At 43.4% G+C, this 22670-nt stretch overlaps 1 protein-coding gene across 1 annotated transcript in view; it reads right to left on the reverse strand.

The window, feature by feature from the left end:
- Positions 1 to 345: 345 nt before the first annotated feature.
- Positions 346 to 22670, reverse strand: part of LOC116292820 (uncharacterized) — a 48689-nt gene continuing 26364 nt past the window's right edge. The window contains exons 9-16 of the mRNA XM_089030990.1: positions 7880 to 8050; positions 7210 to 7359; positions 6181 to 6320; positions 5703 to 5796; positions 4254 to 4301; positions 3862 to 3933; positions 1564 to 1611; positions 346 to 1037 (exon numbers count right to left, since the gene is read on the reverse strand). Of these exons, the coding sequence (XP_088887116.1) occupies positions 946 to 1037; positions 1564 to 1611; positions 3862 to 3933; positions 4254 to 4301; positions 5703 to 5796; positions 6181 to 6320; positions 7210 to 7359; positions 7880 to 8050 (815 nt within the window). The 3' untranslated portion in view covers positions 346 to 945. The remainder of the gene's footprint in view (positions 1038 to 1563; positions 1612 to 3861; positions 3934 to 4253; positions 4302 to 5702; positions 5797 to 6180; positions 6321 to 7209; positions 7360 to 7879; positions 8051 to 22670) is intronic.

Consider the following 22670-nt stretch of genomic DNA (forward strand, 5'->3'; position numbering starts at 1 on the left):
GATTTAAAAAAAACTCACAAGATTTTCCTATCTTTTCGTTTTTCAAGTAGCTGGTGGCTATAGCGCATGCTGGCATGGGAGAACGACTATTCGGCAAGGACGTATTCTGCGACGTACTCTCTACCACTCAGGTTCCTTCCCTCTATCCACTACTGATTTCACCCTGCTAGCATATAACTTCATGGCTGCAACCTATAATTAGAAATAACTAGGCGTAGGGTATAGTTTCGTGAGTTTCGGCCAATCTCGGCCCTCGTCCCCCAGAGCCAGCATTCCTGCTGGTCATCAACGACCATGAGAAAAAGCATCTTTTGCGGTTGCCTTAACACTAACCAACCAGTCAAGATCATTCAACTATATTTTATTTCTAAAGTATCAAGATACTTCTAAGATAATCACAGTCTTAATACACGAGTTCAATAATAAGAATGCGCCAGTTCGCACACGCATGCGCGAAACCGTCTACCTATACTCGATAACCGGGTTAAAGGTCGTTAAAAGGTACATCAGTCCCTGGCTAGTGCTTTACTTAACTTACTTTAACTTTTTAATGTGTAACAATCAATTGGATAACAAACAAAAAAACAATGGAAATAATATCATGTACTAACCTCCATTAGTCTACTAGCTGATTCACGACTTAAAACCTAAGACTGACCTATAAAAACGCTAATTAAAATAAGAGCCCACAAAATATATGATATTCTTATTTCGAAAAAGTTAGTAACCTGCTGAAAAGGTATAAAGATGAGACCGGCAATGATAATGGGTAGATAGCTATTGATGGACTTGGATCTTAGTTCCAGTTGACCTCATGTGAGTATGCATGCCCATCCTCAAGCTGAAATTTGGTTATCAACTTTATTGAAATAGGGAATGGAAACAGGCTACGCTTAATGTAAAATGCTTTTCTTGACAGCAAAATATTAGGCACTACTGCTGTTTTTAATACGAAATGTATAGCAAAAACCTATGAATGAAAGCGAAAAAAATGACAATGGAAGGAGTGCCACGAATCCAGTGACTCTTGCTTGTGCCTGGAAAAAAAAGTAAGAGCAAACATGAAAACATGCGGAAAACGAATTATCATGTGTGTGTGTGTGTGTGTGTGTGTGTGTGTGTGTGTGTGTGTGTGTGTGTTGGGGGGTGTATGTGTGTGTGTGTGTGTGTGTGTGTGTGTGTGTGTGTGTGTGTGTAAGAAATAAGAAATATTGAAACTCTAAATAAAAATTAAAAATTAAAAAAAGACTCAAAAACATAACAGTGGCAAACACCTATAAATTCAATTCTCTGTTTAATTCCAGTATTTAGTATTTTTCGATTTAAAAAATCGAAAATGCATGAGAAATTCGTTCTATTTATTCTTTGTGGAGATAGCGGAAAAGCCCTGCGCGACCTATAGTTCTGTCGATGACTTATCATGATTTGGCGGAACCAGGCTTTCGCGCCAAAGGCCGGCGAGCGTTCGCCCCGTGGGCTCTCATTCATTCGCGCGCCACTGTAAATGAATGTATTTCGCCGGAAAACAAATGGAATTAGACCGCTGAACAAAGACCTGCGTACCTTTAGCAATTTCGAACTTGATCTGGTTCGGAAGAGTGCAGTGACTATCTAGAAGCATAGGATAAAAACGGGAATGTTAAACAAATGAACGTGCAGTACTATAGTTGTGCATGGGGTAGAAAAAAACCTACTCCTTGGATCCACCATTATAGCGTGCTCACTGTTATGAAAACACAGTTATGGGAATAGACGACATGCGCTAACAGGTAACGTGACCCTACCTCCTTTAAAACGAGCAGTTGCGTGAAAACGAACTTTAGAAAGGAAAAGAGCCACCCCACTAATATCGAGGTGCTCTTTTTATTTCTGTTGTTCATTTTAACACAACTGCTCGTTTTGAGAGAAGTAGAGTCACTTGACCTGTGCAAGTCGTATATTAGATGTCAATATTCAGGAGGTCATGTGATAAAGTTCACATGGGAAAGAGTCGAGAGAGATTAGTACCCTGGACCCAGAGGCTCGACGATTTTTCTCCCGGACACGTATATTTTGAGCCGCGAAGCGGTGAGCGAGCTGCGAAGCAGCGAGACCTCGTCGGAGCCTCTGGTAGGAACCGCATAGTTGATTGATCAGGCCGCACCAATAGAATTACAGATTGCTCAAAATTGTTCTGGTTCACTGATTGGCTGATTTGAAGTCCAGTTTGTGATTGGCTAAATTATTTGTAATGAAGGGTAGGGAGGTACAAGTATACATTGCTCATTATCTTATGTCAGTTTGTTTGTAATGTCAAGAGATTTCAAGGTGTTATTTTATAGTTCTAGCTACAGTGAACATTTCTCGATGCCACATTGTATATCCGAAGCGCTATTCGACGAAATATTGTCAACAACGCTTGAAAAACGGTTTGAGAACATTGAAACGTTATCGGAAGAGCAAAAGACAAGGAGAACAAAGGTCATTGACGATACTAACTGAACAGGGTACAGAGGTTAGCTTGATAATTTCACGCAATAACCATTGAAAGCCGATTTTAAAATCAATATCCGTTATAGAGTTGGTGAGTGTGTGTAGTCATTTATACGAGTTTCTTCCTTTGACTACCGATAAAATACAATAAAAAATACAATAAATATCTACAAGGCCTAGGCAACTAATCAGTAACACAACGGGCGTCGATCACATCATTATCACGACATGTTGACAGAAATTTGACAGAGCATTTGGTCCTTAACTTTGTAACTTTGTAACTCTGTAACTTCGTAACTTTGTAATTTGTAACTTCGTAATTTGTAACGCCAAAAAAAAAAAAAAAAGAAGCCAAAAAATTCAGAAGGTCCGTCGTGAACGTGAACCTCGGCATCGAGAACAACAGCTAGTCGTTTCACAAGATTTTCGTTGCGAGACTTTGGGCCAAAGAGGTGAATTCTTGGTCTTCCAGACGTAATACTACATTTGCAAAGTCGACAGGACTTTGAAGGATGTGAGATTGCGCTTTTCAATGGAGTATTTTTGTTTTAATTTCGTTCACAATTGGCTGCGATTCGTGTTGCTGAATGTAAACACCGGACTGTCACTTTGACATATTTGGACACGTTTACATGACAAAAGCACTTAGGTGGACTCCGCAAAGTTATTTTGGTCAACTACAACCTCCCCTCCCTAAATACCAAAAGCGCCACGGGTATCTCTTGTGTGATTGGTTAGTTCTAAATGATTGATTGACACTTTGATTTAGCATGGAAATGAGGTTGTATGCGGTTCCTACCAGAGGCTCCGACGAGGTCTCGCTGCTTCGCGGCTCAAAATATACGTGGCCGGGAGAAAAATCGTCGAGCCTTTGGGACCAGGGTAAGAGATTAGTAGCAAAGAGGAGAGAAGATGAAGATTTCAGTAGTAGTTAACGGAAAGCTTAATCTAGGAGAGTCGAGCTTGAGTCAACCGGGAAAGCTTATTCTAATAGAGTGAAGTCGAAGAAAAGCAAATCAAAATAAGAGTCAAAATTATAGTATTCAACACGGAGACATTGGGCATTCAACCTGTTAGTCAAGGATCGGTGAGTCAAGGATCTTTAAACAGGAGTGTAACATTCTTAAGACGTTTAATAGTAGGCCTTTTGCTCGTTGGCGTCATTTAACTCCCACTACGTACCATAATGCTTGGCGAATTTTATTCCTTATTGAAATTTGTTGGTATTTGAAAGACAATTAGTGCTAATTAACTGCACAAAAGAATGTGTGCAAGGGGGTCTGGTGGTGGCAGTAAATGACGCCATCATGCAAATGTCCTATCTTATAAAGTTACCAGCGGAAGGAAACGATTATTGTGATTTTTATGACCAATATTTCGAACACTCACCATGGCAGGAAAGCTTGGACAATTTTCCTTGGATAGCGATGTAGATTGGTGGACATGTTGTCTCGTTATAACCTAAAAAACATATTATAAATATGAATAATAATCTATAATAATCATCCGCACGCTGAACCAAAGAAGCAGATAATATACAAAACGACATATCAATGATTAAATATTTCCGATATGCGCGCGCATTGTGTCTATATTAACAGGGCTGAAAAACATATTCTCGTCCAACCTTAGCCTCCTTCGAAGACGTTGTTAGGGTCGTCACGCAACGAGAGAAGCGTTGCGTGACGACCCTAACGACGTCTGAAAAGGAGGCTAGTCCAACTTCGGCTTGGTGCCATTGTTTCGTGGTCACTCAAGCGATTTCGGGAAAGTTCTATTACCTTTGCAAACGTCTTTGAAATGAAGATTCAAATATTCACCCGCAACACCTGTCAATCAAGAAAGAGACCGTGAGTAGCGTCAATCAAACAAATAGCAAATACTGCGCAAAATCAGGAACCTCCCGGCACACAACGTGTAGGCCATGCAGCCCCTTGCCTCTTGGCCATATATACGACACTCAATGGACCGTACGTTCGAAAATTACCTTGGATGCGAGACTAACGCGGAAATGCAACACAAGAAATGCCACAAATTCCATCGAGAAACGTGTGTTTCCTTTCGTGTTTTCATGTTACCCTCGCATCCACGATAATTTTGAGAAGAATCAATTGCAAAATCATTGTTAGGTTCATAAAAAATGGAGCAAGGGAAATATGTTACTTAGAGGTATCTCGTAGATATACAACTCGTGAAATGTTCATATTGCACTGACAGAGAGTATAGAGGCTTTGAACACATGTTTTATATAGACTGTCTATCACAAATGAACACATCAGGGCCCGATTGTACGAAGCCTGGATAGCGCTATCCGACAAATAAATCTTATGCAGTGGATAAATTTATCGGATAACAGCATCGACGTATCCACTGGATAAAGGTTTATCGGCCGGATAGCGCTATCCAGGCTTCGTACAACCGGGCCCAGAGGATAATTATGTCATTTCCCAGAATACCTTTCGGAATATCACCTTCAACGCTCCATGTTTTGAACACATGACATGAAGTTCGCATATAAACATAATGGACTGAACAAAACGTAAAAACGTAGGCAAATATTTTAGTTTCCTGATGCAAAAAATGTTTACTCAGTCCGGCTCAAAATAAGGTTCTTATGTACATCCGGCCCCATTGTATGTATTGCTGGTTTTCAATCATTCCCAAGAAAATGTAATTACAAAAGACACGGCGGCCATGTTGGAGGATACAACAAAAGAGAGTGATGACTAATCTTTTGTTAAATTCATCCAACATATATACTGAGGGTGGTCACTGCCAGGGTTACTTTACGTCCTCAGTGGTTCTTACGTCCCTCCGATGATGGTTAGTAATGATGAGTGTAGAGAGACGGGACCGCCATTTAAAGTGGTCGTCCGAGCCACTTGAAAGTCTAACCATTTGCAGATGTAATTACAAAGGCAGCACTTTCTCCTCAGTCATTTTAAGACCCTGAGTGTTGGTCTGGCCGGGAATCGAACCACGACCTCCCGCACGAAAGTCCGATGCTCAACCAACTGAGCCAACCAGTTGGCGATCATATCTAGATCTCTCTTAGGAGCGCCTTCCTGTAGAATTCATCCGCAGAGTCTCCACGAGCTTCAAGCACTCTTTTTTTCTAGTGTTTTAGTTGGCTGAAACTTCTTTGTGTATCTGTCAGCATTAAAAACTAGTTGTTTGGCACCATTGGCACCGTGGAAAAGCCGTGAAAGCCATATCAATAGATGCTTTACCTTTGGACTCAAGCTTGTACTTGTAGCTACTTTGTCCTGGGTTTTTATTAGTTCTTGACGCATAAACGAGAATCGATCCAAAGAATGGCGTCACCTTGATATCAAGTTCAACAATAAAAATGAATAGAAATGCTAGAAAATATTAACTATACATAAAAATGCTAAAGGGATATTCCTTCTACCCTACTTTTTTGCCCGATCATAACTGAGGCCCTGGGTCAAAACCTTCCATTTTCGCGCAGCGGAGTGCTTCTCGACACTTCTCGGGTGTTCTGCCAATCCCCAAGTGCTTTATAACTCCACACAGCACAGCAAGTAAGTTTTTTATTTCTTTTATAAAATACAAATTACATTAACCGTTATTTTGGAAAGGAATTACACAACTGAAAGTGCGCACGCGCCCTGTGTGCTTTCATTAATCACGTGCTCCTAACCAATCAGAGAACTAGATTTATAACAGTTATTTTAAGATACATACCTTAATGTTGATATCTCGATTTCCGTAAAACAGCTTGGCTGGCAAAGTGAAATAACGAGCTCTCCCAGGCGAAACGAAACCAACGGTAACTGATTTTTTTCCTCCGTCGTTACGAAAACTTATGGCCAAACGAGCAGGTGCTAATAATAATAATAATAATAATGATGATGATGATGATGATGATGATGATGATAATAATAATAAGAAGAAGAAGTATATTTAATAGGACTCCATGCTGTCCAATTAAGAAATAATTGGACGAGGAAAATTCCGAGGACTGACAAAATTGTTTGAGGCCGTAGGCCGAGTCTAATTTGGCAGTCAGAGGAATTTTTCGAGTCTGATTATTTCTTGATTAGGGAGCATGAAATCCCATTACCTATTAATTATATAGCTGCCTAATTAATCCCATATCAACAAGACCTGTCCAATTAAGAAAATAATTGGACAGTTACCTATATGGGATTAATGAGAAGCTGTATAATTATATTAATAGTAACAACAACAACAACAACAATAATAATAATAATAATAATAATAATATAATAACATGGCGGCGAGTACAGAAGACGAGTAACAAGTAACTCCGCCAAGTTTACAAGTTCCACGCTCCTATCGAAAGCAAGCCTCGCTAAATTAAGATGCATTCGCATCTCAACTCTGGGTTGTCGGACTAATAGTACTCACTATAATTGTGGGGAGAGTTTGTTAGGTCTCTCCCTTCATTCAAGGGTTTCTTCCGGCTTCTCCGCTTTCCCTCCCTCCACAAAACCCAACTGAATATAAATTCTAATTTGAATTGTAAGTTAGCCGAGTCCAAGAGGCCATTAAAGGATCTGTCCTTCATGTTTTCCGGTCGAGTCCTGACTTTGATCAATCTAGATATTGTTTCAGGGTATCGATAAAAATTCGAAGGAGAGCCCGTGAGCCTGCAATTAATTGATATTAACGCCTGACTATTTATACTAGTCATTCCGGCATCATATATCTGGCACAGTTATAATTGGTTCCACAATGTGCTCAACTTACTGTCGCAAGTTTTATTGCGTAACGTTTTCACCAGGTCAGTCAGCTGTGCAAAATCTGTAGACGTAAACACGTGATTGGTGGGATCAGTCGCAATCATCTCGAGTTCATGTCTGTCGTACCCTCCAACACCAATGGCTATCATGGTTACGCCTATGTGCAAAGAGAAAGATACTTCATATCAGACCTGGTAAAGAAGGGAATCATGTTAGTCTTTAAGACCATGATGATCAGGGCGTGCTTGCTTGTGCTAGTTGCATAAAGAATATTGGTGCGGGCATTCGATTCCATGACAATCATCGCGGCAATTCTATTTTGTCACAACACGTGCAGGAGCTTTATATACGTTAGATTTTTATTGAAAAATTTTTTTTGCGCAACGACATTCTTCGTTCCTTATTTTTATTCATGGGAGGCGGTACGCTGCTAATTATGCATCCCCCAATGACCGCTGGTACTATTGGTTTTTATCCTCAGATTTTGTTACGTTCTTCAAGGGATTTTCTCAAGGTTTTCCAGTTTTTCTCCCTTCACAAAAACAATACAGAACAAGGGCCGTAGCCATTGTAAAGAACGACAGAATTGAACCGAGAGGTTAATTCTGCAAAAGTTATATTTGTCTTCCTGTGAACAGCTAGCAGCATTAAAATCACCATGATGGATAAATCATCACCTGTGAGATTTGCCTTTGCAACTTTGACCTCTCTCTCTAGAGCGGATTCATCATTTGACCTCCCATCCGTTAGTAATATCATAATCTGTTGGATCTGTTGGGATTTCTCTTCTTCTGTCTTCATGATATTGTAGGCAAGTCTAACTGCCTCAGCGGTATTAGTACCTCCGCCTGAAAAATATTTCATAATTTACCCTGATTTAAAAAGCCGATCAGCTGGACACGATAGAACAGCTGGTATGAACCGGTGATCTGCAATATAAAATCTATAAAAATTTAAATAAAATCTATCATATACTAAAATCTGCGATTGAGAACCTAAAAGTATAAATATAAGAAAAGAGAAAATTAAGTATAATATATACATATATACACAGAAACACGAAAACCCCGTGTCCACAAAACTTATATATCCATTGTATATACGAGGGCTCGAAAAACAAAAACAAAATCAAAACAGAAACATTAGTAGTATAGGGAATGGGGGTTCCAGCGCAATCTCAACACGGGCAAGACCCGTGTCAAAAATCCACCTACGGAAACAACCCACTCCAAGTGTGGTTGGGGGCAACAGCGCAAATATGTTAGTCTATGTATGGAGTGCGAAGAATGTAAAGAGTTTGTTTATGATTTCTGTGTAAAGTGCTTGAAACCCAAGTTTGTACCTACTAAACCAAATAAGTATATTTGTTGTGGTAAGAAAATGCAAATAGAAGACGACACGTCAGCACAGTGTTACGAGTGCGGTAAAAATATTCGTAATGCCGTGCCTTGTGCTACCAGGGAACAATATTATTCCAACGGAGGTCGTAAGAAGACGCCATACAAAAGAATAAAATACTTTAGGGACTGGATGAGTCATATCCAAGGTTATCGACCGGTATATTTAGACAACGAAGTAAAGAAGAAAATCATAGACCATTTAGAAGAGCCAACCCCACAAAGTCTACGGAAGACATTGAAAAAATTAAAACTAGGGAAATATTACAAAGCTATTCCCTATCTTTTGTCTGAAATTACCGGTAAGTCTATTCCCGAGGTTTCTGATATGACAAAAGCCGAGTGGATGTTTTGTCGGCTGGATAAGGATATTCCTTATTACCCTGACGTAATTTACGAAATATTTTACAAGATAGACCCCAACCACCCCCTGTTAGGATGGATTCCAAGAAGATAGTGAACGATTACGTCATATGTTTTCAGCCAATCAAAACCTTCACAATTTTCTTTCACATTTGTGAAAACGTTTCACATTTGTGAAATAGATTTGTGAAATTAATTTGCATATGAACCAGACAGCCGGCGTTCAATATGCAAATAGAATCCTGTCTTGCTTTTTTCAAAGTAAATATTTACTGAGCGAGTTTTCTTTGAAGCTCTTCTTTCGCTTCTTGGTAGATCTTTTTGCGAGATTCCTCGGAAAGATCTTTTACGACTGTTTTTTTATTCCTTATGTCCGACTTTAATTTCTCGTACTTTTCCTCTTCGGCTAAGATAAGCGAGAATTCTACGTCGTCTATCTTTCTGTCACGCAAAGCCTTTGAGACAAGGTCAGTAATTGTATTTACTTTAGCCCTTGACAGAGCTATTGTCGTGTCATGCTTGGATATTTTGCTTGACAACTGTTTCATAATGCCCGTAGCAACGGCTGAAATAATACCACAGGCTGCCCCAACGCCGGCCAAAGGAACTCCAACGATTATTCCCGGCCCAGTAAGCGAAGTAGCAACGCCGGAGCCCGTTAACACAACGGATATGGATCCTGAAGTTATCGCAATCTTATGTAGCGTACCTCGGGCTCTAACGTATTTTTTTCGGACTTTTTCGTAGTGTTTTGTTTGCCCTTCCAAGTAAGCCAGGATTAAGTTCGCTTTATTCAGACGAAAGTTTTCGGCATTCATTTCGTTAGGTTCCTTAGGAAGTTCAGGATAAAGTGGAGGTGCTGATGGTATGACATCCATTATATATACTAATGTACGACGCTTTTGGGAATGATATTGAGGAGCAGCCACATCACGACAACCGGGATTATGCCAACTGGAGAGCGTTTAGGAAGATGTTTCCACACGCAGACGCCAGTAAGTTCGAAAGAAGATCCGATGGGATTTACTTCAACGGCGAAAGAATGTACAGTAATGCGGACTCGAAGGCACCAAAGCCCGTTCGTAAAGAAAGGCCACCAAAACCCGAGCATAAAGAAGTACCACCCAATTTTCCAAGGAATCTATTAATGGCCAAGGAAGATTACCCATTTTACGACGCCCAAGGTGGTATAAACGACTTCGATAAATTGGTAACGCATTTGAAGATTCCAGTGGGTCAGCAATCATTTGACGTAGTAGTAAGGGATATCTTTAAAGAGACGATGTTGAAGCATACGTCGGGTAAAGAGGCCAGGGAATGGTTAGCAGGACCCAACATGCGGTATTGGCCGCAGCAGTTAAACTTTGCTATTTGGGCTGCCACTAAAGGTTGTGGTGTTGCCGCGGACATGTTTCATATTTCATTTATGCGGTTTCACGTTGCCTTTACGGTAAGGAGGTTGTTGAAGGAGCTTAACGTACCCCTACCGGGAGATAAGGTATTTAATCCAATGAATAACCGATATGACGCCGCAGCCCTGGAAAGGTTAATTAATGAGTTCAAACCACAGCAAAAAGATTTTCGGTATAAGGAGGGTAAGACGCATGGGCTGGGTATAGTTTATGTTTGGGGTGCCAATGGTGAGAAGCCGGCTGACTACGGACATCAGGAATACCCAAGTAATGAGTTAGAGTTCAGTGATATGGGTGGTAATAAGGGTAATAATTCATTAATTACTAGAATTCAAACGAACTACCCCGGCACTTGGGATCCATTTGTGTTAATGAAAGGAAAAGGTTTAAGGAACCTAGCCAGGATTAACCGCAGCATAGAGGCATTCGTGTACTGCATCCTGGGAGCGCAGGTAAATACCCGCAGCCCCATTGTTGGATCCCAAGGCGCTTCACAGGAAACGCAACAGGAATTCCTAACCCTGTTTGAGTCCGCAATAATAGAAAATGACATATCTAAATCGGTGCAGAGATATCAATTAGCGGTGCAGCAATCCAAAGTGCGGCTGGATTACGCTTTGTCGCCTGGTTGTTGGTTAATGCCAAGTAATTTGGTTATTAACACCAATTCCGTTGTGGGTTATAACAACAAGCTGCAGCGAGCTACTAAGGATATGAAGTTTGGGGTGAATGACGTGAACTCTGACATGACCAAGGGCATTACTCACTTCGTAGAGAAACCAAAAAAAGAGGTAGAAAAACCATTAAAGAAGGTGTACGTGCCGCCAAAGAAACCAGTAAAGAAGGTTACCGAGGAATATGACCACAACTTACTAAAAGCCGGCTTAGCAGCTGCAAGCATTGGTCTGAGTTATTATATATGGCGATGAACAACCCCTACGTAGCTGGAGTAGATTGTGTTTATACGACTTACACAGGCGAGAAAAAATACACCCAGGCGGCTTGGGTTGATGTCACGGGGATGTCCGTGAATTTGAATTATTCAGGGAAGAAGTTAATCCTTTGTAGTATTTGCATTGGCACGATCAGCCATGCCAACGTAGGATTTCGTTTCTGCGATGACAACGGCGTACTGCAGCCTATGAGAAATAAGACAAACAACAGGGAGCCCACACATTTCTCCGTAGAGCCGCCAATAAATAGCGCCGAGAATTTGTCGGTTTGGACTTTCCACATGGTTGCTGATTGCCATGGGAAGGTAAAGCTACAGATAAGAGTAGACGATACGGGAGAGGTCACGGTAAATAGCATAGAGGATCAAAGAGATACAGCTTATAACCATATGACCATTAGCACTCTTACGGTGTTAAGCCTTTAGATATATGAACAACCCACATCAGAAGGAAACTCATTACGTTTACTATTTAGAGGAAAAGAACCATGATGAATCTGCTGATTGGAAAGACGCTGGCATGTGGGTTGAAGTTGGGGGCACTGCATTGATTATTTGCACCATTAGCGTTAATACGGGAAATGGTGCGAATGCAGGGTTTAGACTTATTGATGAGAACGACGAGCCCTTGCTTCCTTATCGAACTTCAACGAACGCCAGGAAAGTTACCCATTTTTCAATGGAGCCCTGCACGGCATCAGGTGAAGACTTAACGCCAATTACTTTTCATATGTTAGTCAATTGTAAGTATGCTCGGCTGCAACTCCTTCCTGTTGATGGTAACGTTCGAATAAATGCTGTGGGCACTCCTGCTATAGATTCGACCTGGAACCATAAGACCATTAGCACCATGAGCGTGCTGCCGCTAGTTCCGCATTATCAAGGCGGTGCGAATACTAACTTTACTTATCCCCAGTCGAGGACGCCTCGGGCGCCCGACGACGATAAGCCACCAGTAATACACAAGGATAAGATTAAGCCTTCATCTTCTTCAGGAGTACCACTCCAATAGCGACAACCAAGATCCAAATGTTGTTGCCCACGAACTTCAACAGTTCGCCGCCGGCCCTAAGTGCCAAGGAAACAACCGAACCCAGCAGCCCAGGAAGACCGGCTGCCATCTTTTTTCCCAAGTCCGTTAGTCCATTGCCTAATTTCTTTACGCCCGCGCCTGTAGCCTTAAGCGCGGATAGGATAACTCCTACTACGCTCGAAATAGCGACCGCGAATGCCAGCGGAACGCCATACTTCAAAAGGGCTCTTTTTACCTTTTCCTTGGTGGTAAGCCCCAGCTCTTTTTCCAGGTTTTCCTTTTGAGCCCGCAATTCCGCAAGGCGTATTTCAAGCATATCTACTTCCTTTTGAGCTGCTTTCCTTTCTTCTTCGGGACGAGCCTGGTCCGCAACTACTTCTTGCTGCCGCTCTATTTGCCCCTCCAGGTCTTCGATGGCCTGATCTCTTTGCCGGATTTGCTCCTCTTTAGTGTTGATTTCGACAACCAACTGCCGCCGTTCCTCCAAAGAGCCGGATATGGTGATATGCAAGTTTTTAGCTTCCTCTTTTGTCAGGTCTAGCTCCTGTAAGGCGAGGTCGAAAGCCCTTTGGACTTGGTCTCTATCGCGTAGGGCATTGTCTCTTTGTCCTCTAATTTCTATTATTCTTTGGGTTTTGTCATCAACTTCTCTCTTTTGAGCATCGAGAAGTAGTCGGTTTTGCCTCATGTATTCTGCCTCCCTTTCTTCCAACGTTTCTTGTAGCCCCTCGACGCGTTTTTCTAGCGCAACCCGTTCATTTAGGGTTTCCAACCTTTCTAACGCACTCCGGGTAGCCACTTGGAAGCCCCTTAATCTTGCCACGTTAACCTTGACCGAGCCATTTTCGTCAAAGAGGACTTGTGGTTTGGTCCAACGGTTTTTGTCGGGATATCTCATGTCTTGAACGCTTATGAGGACTTTGTTTCCGCGTTCTGTGAGCCTTACGTCGTCGGCCTCGAAGTGGGAATAGCGCTGCGTTAGCTCTTGCGTTGCCCACTCTACAGTTTCCCGCGCGGCTGCCTCAGGCTGCTCTATGTTTTGAAGCTCCAAGTACTCAGGGACGGGGCTGCCGTGGTTTTTTGATTGCCACATGCGATTCAAGGCGGCCTTGAAGCTTTTCCATCTATTACCATACTTGTTTTCTAGAGCCATGTCGTAGATTAGGGGGTCGGTTTCCGCGCCTTTAGTCCATGCGTCGTATTCTTCGTCGTTAATGTCGACTTGACCTTCTTCGGTAAGGGGATCAAAATCCGTTCCTTCTACTTCCATTATATATGATAAGCTCAAAGTTGAACCCCAACGTATTACCTAAGCAGGTTGGCGGACTGAAAGCAGAACGCACCTTTCACCGTGTCACCTTTACCCCCAGCAGCGCTAAGCCAGGGGAAACCCTGTACGTAGGCGTGCCCCGCCTAACGGATAACCTAGTCTTAGTTCCTGGCACCCTGGCGCTAAGGTTTGACCTAGCAATACAACCAAGCACTGCGGACGTGCGTTACGTCGTCAACGACCTTGGTCGCAACATTGTCTCAAAGATGCGGGTGAAGTTCGCCGGGGAATCCTTGCTGGACTTAAACAGGTATGATTTGTATACCACGTACAAAGACTTATGGTTGACTGCATTTGACCGCGCGCAAAGGATAGAGCAGGGAATCGCCAGTGATGCCATACGCAAGGTAAGAAGCGCAACCTCTGGCGCCTCAGGAGAAGACGAAATAAAGACAGCTTATGGCACTAAATATGTCGTTCCATTAGATTTCGAAGTTATCACGAACCACGGTGCATACTACCCAAGGCAGCTAAGCGAGCTGCAGTTCGAAGTAACCCTAGCAGACACTACGAACATCCTACAGGGAAAGGACGTAAGTTCCTCAGCCGTCCACCCATACTCCGTTACTAACTTAGAGCTACAGTATGAAACGGTATACAGCGAAGACTTAGCACGTAGCGCTGGTATGGAATACAGCGCCGGGAAGGCTTTCCTTTACGATCACGTCGTGATGTACAAGACCTTTAGCTTCACGAACAACGTCGAAGAGGTCATCAACCAAAGCATTAACCTACCCAGACGCAGCCTTACAGGGGTAATGTTACTGTTTGCAAAAACATATACGGCAGGATTGCGTGACTCTGAGGCGTTCTTTAATCCTAACATCACTAACGTAGGCGTTAGCATTAACGGAGTGCCTAATAAGGTTTACTCACAAGGGATAAAGCCTGAGGACATGTACCGGGAAGTCGCGCGTAAGTTTGGTGACCAAATTGGTCCAAAGGAATTCTTTAAGGATAAGTATGCGCTGTGGATCGACATGCGTACAACGAACGACGAAGACCTACATGGTCAGGGTTTACGCCTGGTAAATACTCAGGACGGCATTACGTTGGAGATCAAGCGCACCAAACATGCCAGCGACACTACTAAGATAAACGCGTACATTTTCGTAGTCTCAGACGCGCAGCTAAGCGTGGAAATGAATCAGCTAAAAAGCGTTGCCTACTAGGCTCGCGTTCCTTGAGCCAAGCGAAAGGATAAAAAATATTCCTTACGTATAATATGCTTCGCGTATTTGAAAACAACGAAACCAAACTGCAATGCATAGTGCAAGGCGAAACTTTGTACTTCAAAGCAAAGGAGGTGGCTTTGGCGTTGGGCTATGAGCGCCCTAGAGATGCAATTAGAGCACACGTATCTGAGAAATATCAGAAAAAATGGGTTGATCTACAAGGGGCTGCGAATCACCGCTCCTTTACTACGCAACCACATTCCGTGTTTATATCCGAACCTGGTTTGTACGAACTGATATTTAGCTCCAAACTACCCAAAGCTGTGGAGTTTCGTGATTGGGTCTTTGAGGAAGTCCTACCCGCGCTAAGGAAAACGGGTAAATATGCAATAGAAAGGCGGTTTGGCGGCCCAAACAAGTTAGTATTCAAGATCGAAAATGAAGCCGACCTACACGCGAAGGTCGTCGACTACACACGTAGGTTTTACCCCGATTTCATCATAGCGCCGGGTCTTGGCGAACTTCAAGATTCAGACAGCAAGCGAATAACCTGCTGGCGGAAAGGTTACCAAGCCGGCCAGCCAGACCTTTTAATCCTTAACGCCCACAAGAAATACCGCGGGTTGTGCATTGAGTTAAAGACCCCAAAGGGGAACGGCGTATTGTCCGCGAAGCAATCTAATAAAATCTCGCAGCTTGACGTAAATGGTTACCTAACGATGGTTAGCAACGATTACGACATCATCTGCCGTGCCCTGATGGATTACGCGGATGGCATTCGTATTCCCTGTAAGGGCTGTGTAAAGCGGTTTAAGTCCTACGCCACTTTGAAAACGCACCTAAAGATATTCCATAGGTATAATGAAGCTCAGCTTGACTCACTGGCGTGATCTTGTCCACGGTAAAGCATACGAAATAAAAAATTACGTCGTCTTCGAAGACATTGACCGTTTACGGTTAGTCCTCAAAGACTTAGAAGGCAAGGAATATTCCCTTTGGGCGCCGGATTGCGTGCGGTACGTAATTCAGGGTGAGGAATTCACCCACTTACGCAGCTATGGTAAGGTAAATGGCCGATGGAAGTTTGACATTGAAAGAACAGTCACTCCATCTCCTCTTTGTAGTTAAGCGCTCTGCTAAAGTCCGCTGCGCTTTAGGATCCGCGGAGCACCAATGCCCCACAAAGGATCCTTCGGAGAATACCCTGTCGCAATGAAGGCAGGTGTATTTTTTACGCGGTTTGGGTATCGGTGGCGTAATGCAGTCGGCAGGTAGTTCGCAAGTAATACAGTCCATATATTGAAGGGGTAATTAGGAATCCTCCAAAGAATGCGGCTGCGTAGGCTAGCATATATCAAAGAGCGTCTAATATTGTTGACGTTTAGGTTAATCTTTGTTAAGGCTGCTCAGGGTCTATTTTAAATAGCGTCTAATATTGTTGACGTTTAGGTTAATCTTTGTTAAGGCAGTTGAAGATATGTTCTTCTTCTCTGACGCAACCACAGGCATTACGTTCCTGCCTCCAATACTCTCTTTTAGTCCACTGAACTCCTTCCATATGTTCGAAGGAAGGGAAAGTACGTATTATCGTCTTATGGTAATCTATACGATTCCTTAAATAATCCTCTTTATGAGGACAGCGACTCATCAAATCCGCACATTGGTAACAATCCACGCCTTCCAAGTCGTAAGCGCGGGAAAGAAACTTATACTTCGCTTCGTGCGTCTTTCTGTGCGTCTGAAGACGTTGACGACTACTAAGTATCTTATTGCAGAAACTACACTGCCTGCTTTGTTCACAAACTCCTCTCTTTAAATGTTGCTGTATCCCTGAAGGGAATTCCTTATTACAGCCCTTGCAAAGTATGCAAATACGCTTGTCTTGATGTTGTTGCATCTTTTGAAAAGTACTGAATTCTTTACCACAATCCTTACAAAATTTACGCAATTCCTTCGTACAAACTCCATTACGAACGTGGTATTGTAGTCTTTGCTTGGTGCTGAACTTCTTCTTACACGACGAGCAGTCCATATATACTTAACAGTATCTTATCCTCCATTTAACATACGATTATTTAACCTAATTGTCAACATTATCAGACATCTTTTAAGATTCTTTCCAGTTAGTCTTAACAATTATTTAACCTAGATGTCAACATTATCAGACATCTTTTTGGAATTCTTTCCGTGCTCTTACAGCCAATCTAAGTGATGGTTTAACTCGCTTTGGGTTTCAAATGCTTGTCCACACTCCATGCAAACGTAATCCATATACTTACGGGGGATATCGAATGAAGTCCTTAACGGACTCTTTAGCCCACGTCGCAATCGTCAACAAGGCGCCAAACCGTTCTGCACGCTTCAGACCGCACATTTCATCGTACAATTCCTGCACGCGCTCTTTTAACCGGTTTATCTCCTCCCTTTGCATTTCTATGGTGCCTTTTTTATCCTTTGCGTCGGCGACAATTCTTTGCACTGCTTCCACTGGCTCCATATATATCAGGGAACAAGTTCCCTTCGAGAGGAGGGATATAATGAACCCAGATCACATGCCTTATAACGCTCTGATAGTAGGACCCACCGGCTGCGGAAAGACCCAGTTCATCGTGGAGCAGCTATTAGGGCCCTTTAGATACCGCTTCGACTATATCGTGTTATTATGCCCCACCTACGTGAATAACCGCACCTGGACGGGCATAGGAGTGAAAGACGACGACTTCTTCGTAGATATCTTAGACCCCAACGAGTTATCCAGCCATTTGAAGATCTGGCACAAACAATTCCCTAAAGATACGCAGACACTCCTCATACTGGATGACATCGCCTGCGGGGACGACGTAAAAAAGCGCACCTCCGAATTGGTGAAGCTTGCTTTCAGCGGTAGGCATGACAATATCAGCGTTTGGTTACTCTCGCAGCAGCTTACTAGTGTCTCTAAGCCCTTCAGGGAAAACATAGGCTCTCTCGTAGTATTTTATACTCCAAGTAAGTCTGACCTGGAAACCATCTTAAGCGACTACGGCGGTGAGATATCCAAGGAACAGTTACACGAATACATGCGGCATTTAAAAACGCACCAACATTCCAAGATGATCTTCTCTTTGAGGTTTCCGTATTCCATAAAGATCTGCGATCTTTAATATATATGGACATTGAGCAGCTCTTAGATGAAGTCCCCACGCAGTTAGATGAAAGTAACCTCAAGGAACAACTTAACATCCTTGTGTCTTCGGGGAAGTGCAAAGAAATGATAGGCAAGGAACTTACCCATGAGCAAGTTAATAAGTTGTCAGAAGAGGAAGTTAAGAAGTTCCATAAGAGGTACGAGGCTGCCCTTGCAAGTAAGACCACAGACGCCGTCGCAGACTCCGCTATCCGACTTGCAACTAAATTGCTTGGACTTGCACTGCCTATAGACGACGTGGAGCAACTGCGGAAGGACATAAGCGAGGACTATGTCATCGCCCAAGAACTTAAGATAACCTGCGGCTGGTTGTCTTTGAAGTGCGGTAAGTTAATGGCAGTCGCCTCTGCGGCACTTCACGTAGCTCAGCACGTCGACTTGAAGGAACTTACGGCCTCTTGGAAGGACTTCAAGAAGAACAGAGACGTTGAAAAGGTCTTCCAGGCAGCACTTACTGAGGTACCTGATCAAGTCGCCTCAAGTACCTAGTCAAGTCGTTGTCAAGTCACCTCAAGTACTTAGTCAAGTCGTCCTTAAGTCATTCTCAAGTACTTAGTCAAGTCGTTGTCAAGTCACCTCAAGTACTTAGTGAAGTCGTCCTTAAGTCATTCTCAAGTACTTAGTCAAGTCGTTGTCAAGTCATTGCCAAGTCATTGTCAAGTCGTCATCAAGTTACTTGTCAAGTCCTTCAAGTCCCTTAATATAAGATGAGTGACACCGAAGAACAACCAGAAAAGGCTCCCGTAGAAGATACCAAGATTACCAAGGCTAAATCTCCGGGCAGAGTCGCTGCCGGAAAGAAGCTCGCGGAGATGAATAAAAAGAACAAAGCAAAGAAGGAGGAAAAGGTGGAGGAAAGAGAAGAGGAATCCTTTATCAATCCTGGGTACGTCATTGGCGCGTTAGGAGTCGCTATAGCAGCAGGCAGCCTCTACTTACAATGGCGGGCTACGAAGCCAAAAGTAAAGTGGGAGGCCGCAACATATCACGCACCTGTGGAGGTTAGAAAAAGTAAGATCCCTGAAATGGAATAACCTTCTCGCTTTGTAATATAATGTCGACCGCGTTGTTGAAAACTGTTGAAGAAGCAGCTATCATTACTTCTATTGTTGCGGGTATGGGTTGGGTAGGTAAGAAAGTGCTCAAAGAAGACTTTACTGAAGACCCAAGCAAGAGCTTCGCTAACTTTGCTAAGATGACCGCTGCCGTAGGCGGGGCTATCATGCTAAAGGATTACCTACGAAAGGAAAAGTACCTGCCTACGACGTAATATATAATGGCTGGCTTAGTCGCAGGTGGAGTCATTGCAGCTTTAGCATTCACTGGAGCTAATTATGGCGGTCAATATTTGGATAGATTAGTCAGAGGCGACAAAAGCGGTGCCGCCGAAAGGAAGAGACACGACTTAGCGCTGGAGAAATATCAGCGGGACGTGGCAGCTTGGAATGAAAAAAGACAAGCTTACAGGGATTGGTTGGATAAGAACTACCAAGACAAAATGCAGGCAGACAAGAACTTCGAAAACACAGACTACGCCTTCAAACTTTATGCGCAAGCACACCCCGACTTTAGAATGAAAAAGCCTCAGTTCAAGAATTACTACCAGCCTTCTAAGAAACAAAAAGACAATGAATTGGTCTTTGTAGGAGTCGCAGGGCTGGCGGGAGGCGTGGCCTTGGCGTATCTAATATAATGATCGTCTTTTTGGAAAGCGACAAGAATAACTTTACTACTTATCTGAATCCTCCCATCCGCGCGGAAAGGGTTCGGCTGGTTAGTTGCTCTTTGTACAATTCTTGGTATAATTTAATTAATGGCTTTGTCATCGGAACTTCCGGTACCAAACCAAAAATACCAGATTCCCATTACACCCCCATAACACTGGCTAAGGAGCTAGCAAAGCATGGATATACTCTTACCACAGGATTACCCCTTGAAATGAAATTCAAGAAAAATAGTGGAAGCGCTAATTTAAAGGGCAGTCCATTGGTAGAACTCCTGGGCCTTACTAGTACCACGATCAATGGTCAACTTGACGTAAAATGGAAAGTCGCATCCTCTTACGAAGTCTATTGCGACTTGGTTCATAGTTACAACAATGGAGAAAAGTCTTCTCTTATATCCAAGTTTCTACCCAAAGGTAATCCATTTGACCCAGTAGAATACACTCCCATTTCTTTAAGCTATGACTTATCTCATTTGGTAGAAAGCATAAACATTACCATTAAAGTGGACGGAAAGACGGTGGATTTCAACGGACGCAAGATCAATCTTGTTTTATCCTTCGCTTGAATCAAGCGAAGCGCGATTCTATTCATATAATGGGTCGCGTAGAGGACAAACTTAAAAGGATTTACTATGGACCCGAAGGCTATTGGAAAGGAGCGTCGGCCATCAAGAAACTCGCGACCGCGGCCAGGGTATCAGAAGAAACGGCTAAGAATTGGTTGAAAAAACAAACCCTCTGGCAGGTTTATCTTCCCGTGCCCAAGTACATTCCCAGGCCCAGCTTTACCGTAAATACCCCCAATGAAGTTCATCAGGCGGATTTGCTTTTCTTGCCGCACGACAAGGTGAGAAGAAAGACCTATAGGTACGCTTTGACCGTAGTTGATATCGCAAGCAGATATAAGGACGCCGAACCTATAACCAGCAAGGATTCTGGGGAAGTCGCAGAAGCCCTAGGTAGGGTTTATAAGCGCGTCTTGAAATGGCCTAAGCTGCTGCAAGTGGATGCGGGGACGGAGTTTATGGGCGTGGTTACCAAGACCCTGAAAGACCACGACACTAAGATTAGAAGAGCTAAAGCAGAGTACCACAGGGGTCAGAGCATCGTCGAAAGATTCAGTAAGACCTTGGCCGAGCGTCTCTTTGGGTACCAGTATTGGAAAGAGCTGGAAGATCCCTCCAAACGCAACAGGGAATGGACTCAGAGGCTCCCCCAGGTCGTCGCAGCTTCGAACAACGAGGCGGCCAGGGCTACGGGAATGAAACCCAAGGATGCCATAAAAAAGAAACACGTGGAACACAAGTCCTTCGTCAGAAGTTCGAGGGCGGTCTTCCCCCAGGAAAAAAGATTAGGCGATGTCACGGTTCGATATCTCTATGAGTCGGGTGAATTAGAAGGAGGATCCAAAAGAGCTACGGATCCTAATTGGTCTTTGGAAACTTATCAGATCCGAAGTGCGATAGCTAAGAAGGGTCAGCCCATCTTGTATTATCTTCACGATGGCCCCACACGTGGGTTCGTCATGGAAGAACTGCTTATCGTGTGATGTCCGAATGCTATCGTATGCACTCCGTCATCACACATCCATCGCTTACCGTCAAATGCAGACAGTGACACCTTCTCCTGCGTGACGTTATGTATCTGATGACCATAGCTGCGCAGGCTGTTCATCTTATGCCGCTGTTCCTTGCGTGTTCGTAATACGTTGAGGTAGGACTCGTGCGTAATGTCCTTCTTAACCACATACTTTTTTACGCCTTTAGCTTTCTTTTCTACGCCGTCTAACTTTAGCACGCTGTACATCTTTGGTTTCAGACCCACGTACTCTACTATGGGTTTTCCTAACATTTCGTCTTTCATCTTCCCAATTACCTTCTTATTCTTCGCAGAGTAAAGGAAGTGCTCCTTCGGGTAACCGCTGGTGTCGTACTCGTCTATGTCGGGGAGGCAGTCTTTGTAAACGTCTTCCGTTTGCACTTCTAGAATTAGGGAGTCGGTGTCTGTGTACAGGAGGCGACAGCGGTCTCCGTACTTTGGCTTAAGCTTATCGTAGTAGAACTCGTACATAAGCAGCTTCGATAGATCCAGCACCGTAAAGCCTGTGTAAACGGGCTTGTTTAGTAAGAGGTTTGCCCTTTTCATGTGAATCACGTAGAAGTTCAGCATTTCTACGTATCTAACGAAGCCTGGCTGTGACACGTATGCTTCTGCTTCCTCTTTGGTGCTGACTATTTTTACGCTTACGCGCTTGCGGATGTTCTCCATTGTCTTTCCGAACACGCTGTTGTTCATCAGTTTGAAGAGGTTTTTCTCGAAGTCATTTTTCGCTGCGGTACGCTTTTGCGTGTTAAAGTCAATGTAGGGGCGCATCCAGGGTTCCTGCGTGAATTTTAGGACTCTGTGGATCTTCTCTACGCGCATTCCGTGTCGCACGTAGAACTGCAGGTTGCGGTAATGTACCACATAATTCTTCTTATCCATCAGGTTCATAGTTAGTTTCCTGTACGGTTTGTAACCAGGGCACATTTGCTTTTGCAGCGGACTTAGCTGCTTAAATGGTATCTCTATCGCTTCTGGTGCTAAGGGGAACTCATTGTGTTCGTCGTGCAGGCGCTCTGGGTACTCCAGATCCACTTCTAAGACGTAACCCTTGTCTTCCTCCTTTCCTACCTGCATGTAGAAGTCTATCGGCTTCACTGGATCCCATTCGAAGTCTCTCACAGGTAGGTACTGTGACATTGCCCAACCATAAAGGTTATTCGCATCCAGGTAGTAAATGTATGTGGTTGGTTTCTCTGGGTCGTGCTCTACTAAGGGGTTGTTTGCGCGGGCGTAACGTCGGCTGGGTCCGCATACGCCGCCACGAATACCGTCTTCCATAAACCGATAC

This window comes from Actinia tenebrosa, unplaced genomic scaffold (genome assembly GCF_029948245.1).
Source record: "Actinia tenebrosa isolate PJP-AT-01 unplaced genomic scaffold, QUT_ActTen_1.0 PGA_scaffold16__25_contigs__length_10494907, whole genome shotgun sequence".
Classification (NCBI taxonomy): Eukaryota; Metazoa; Cnidaria; class Anthozoa; order Actiniaria; family Actiniidae; genus Actinia; species Actinia tenebrosa.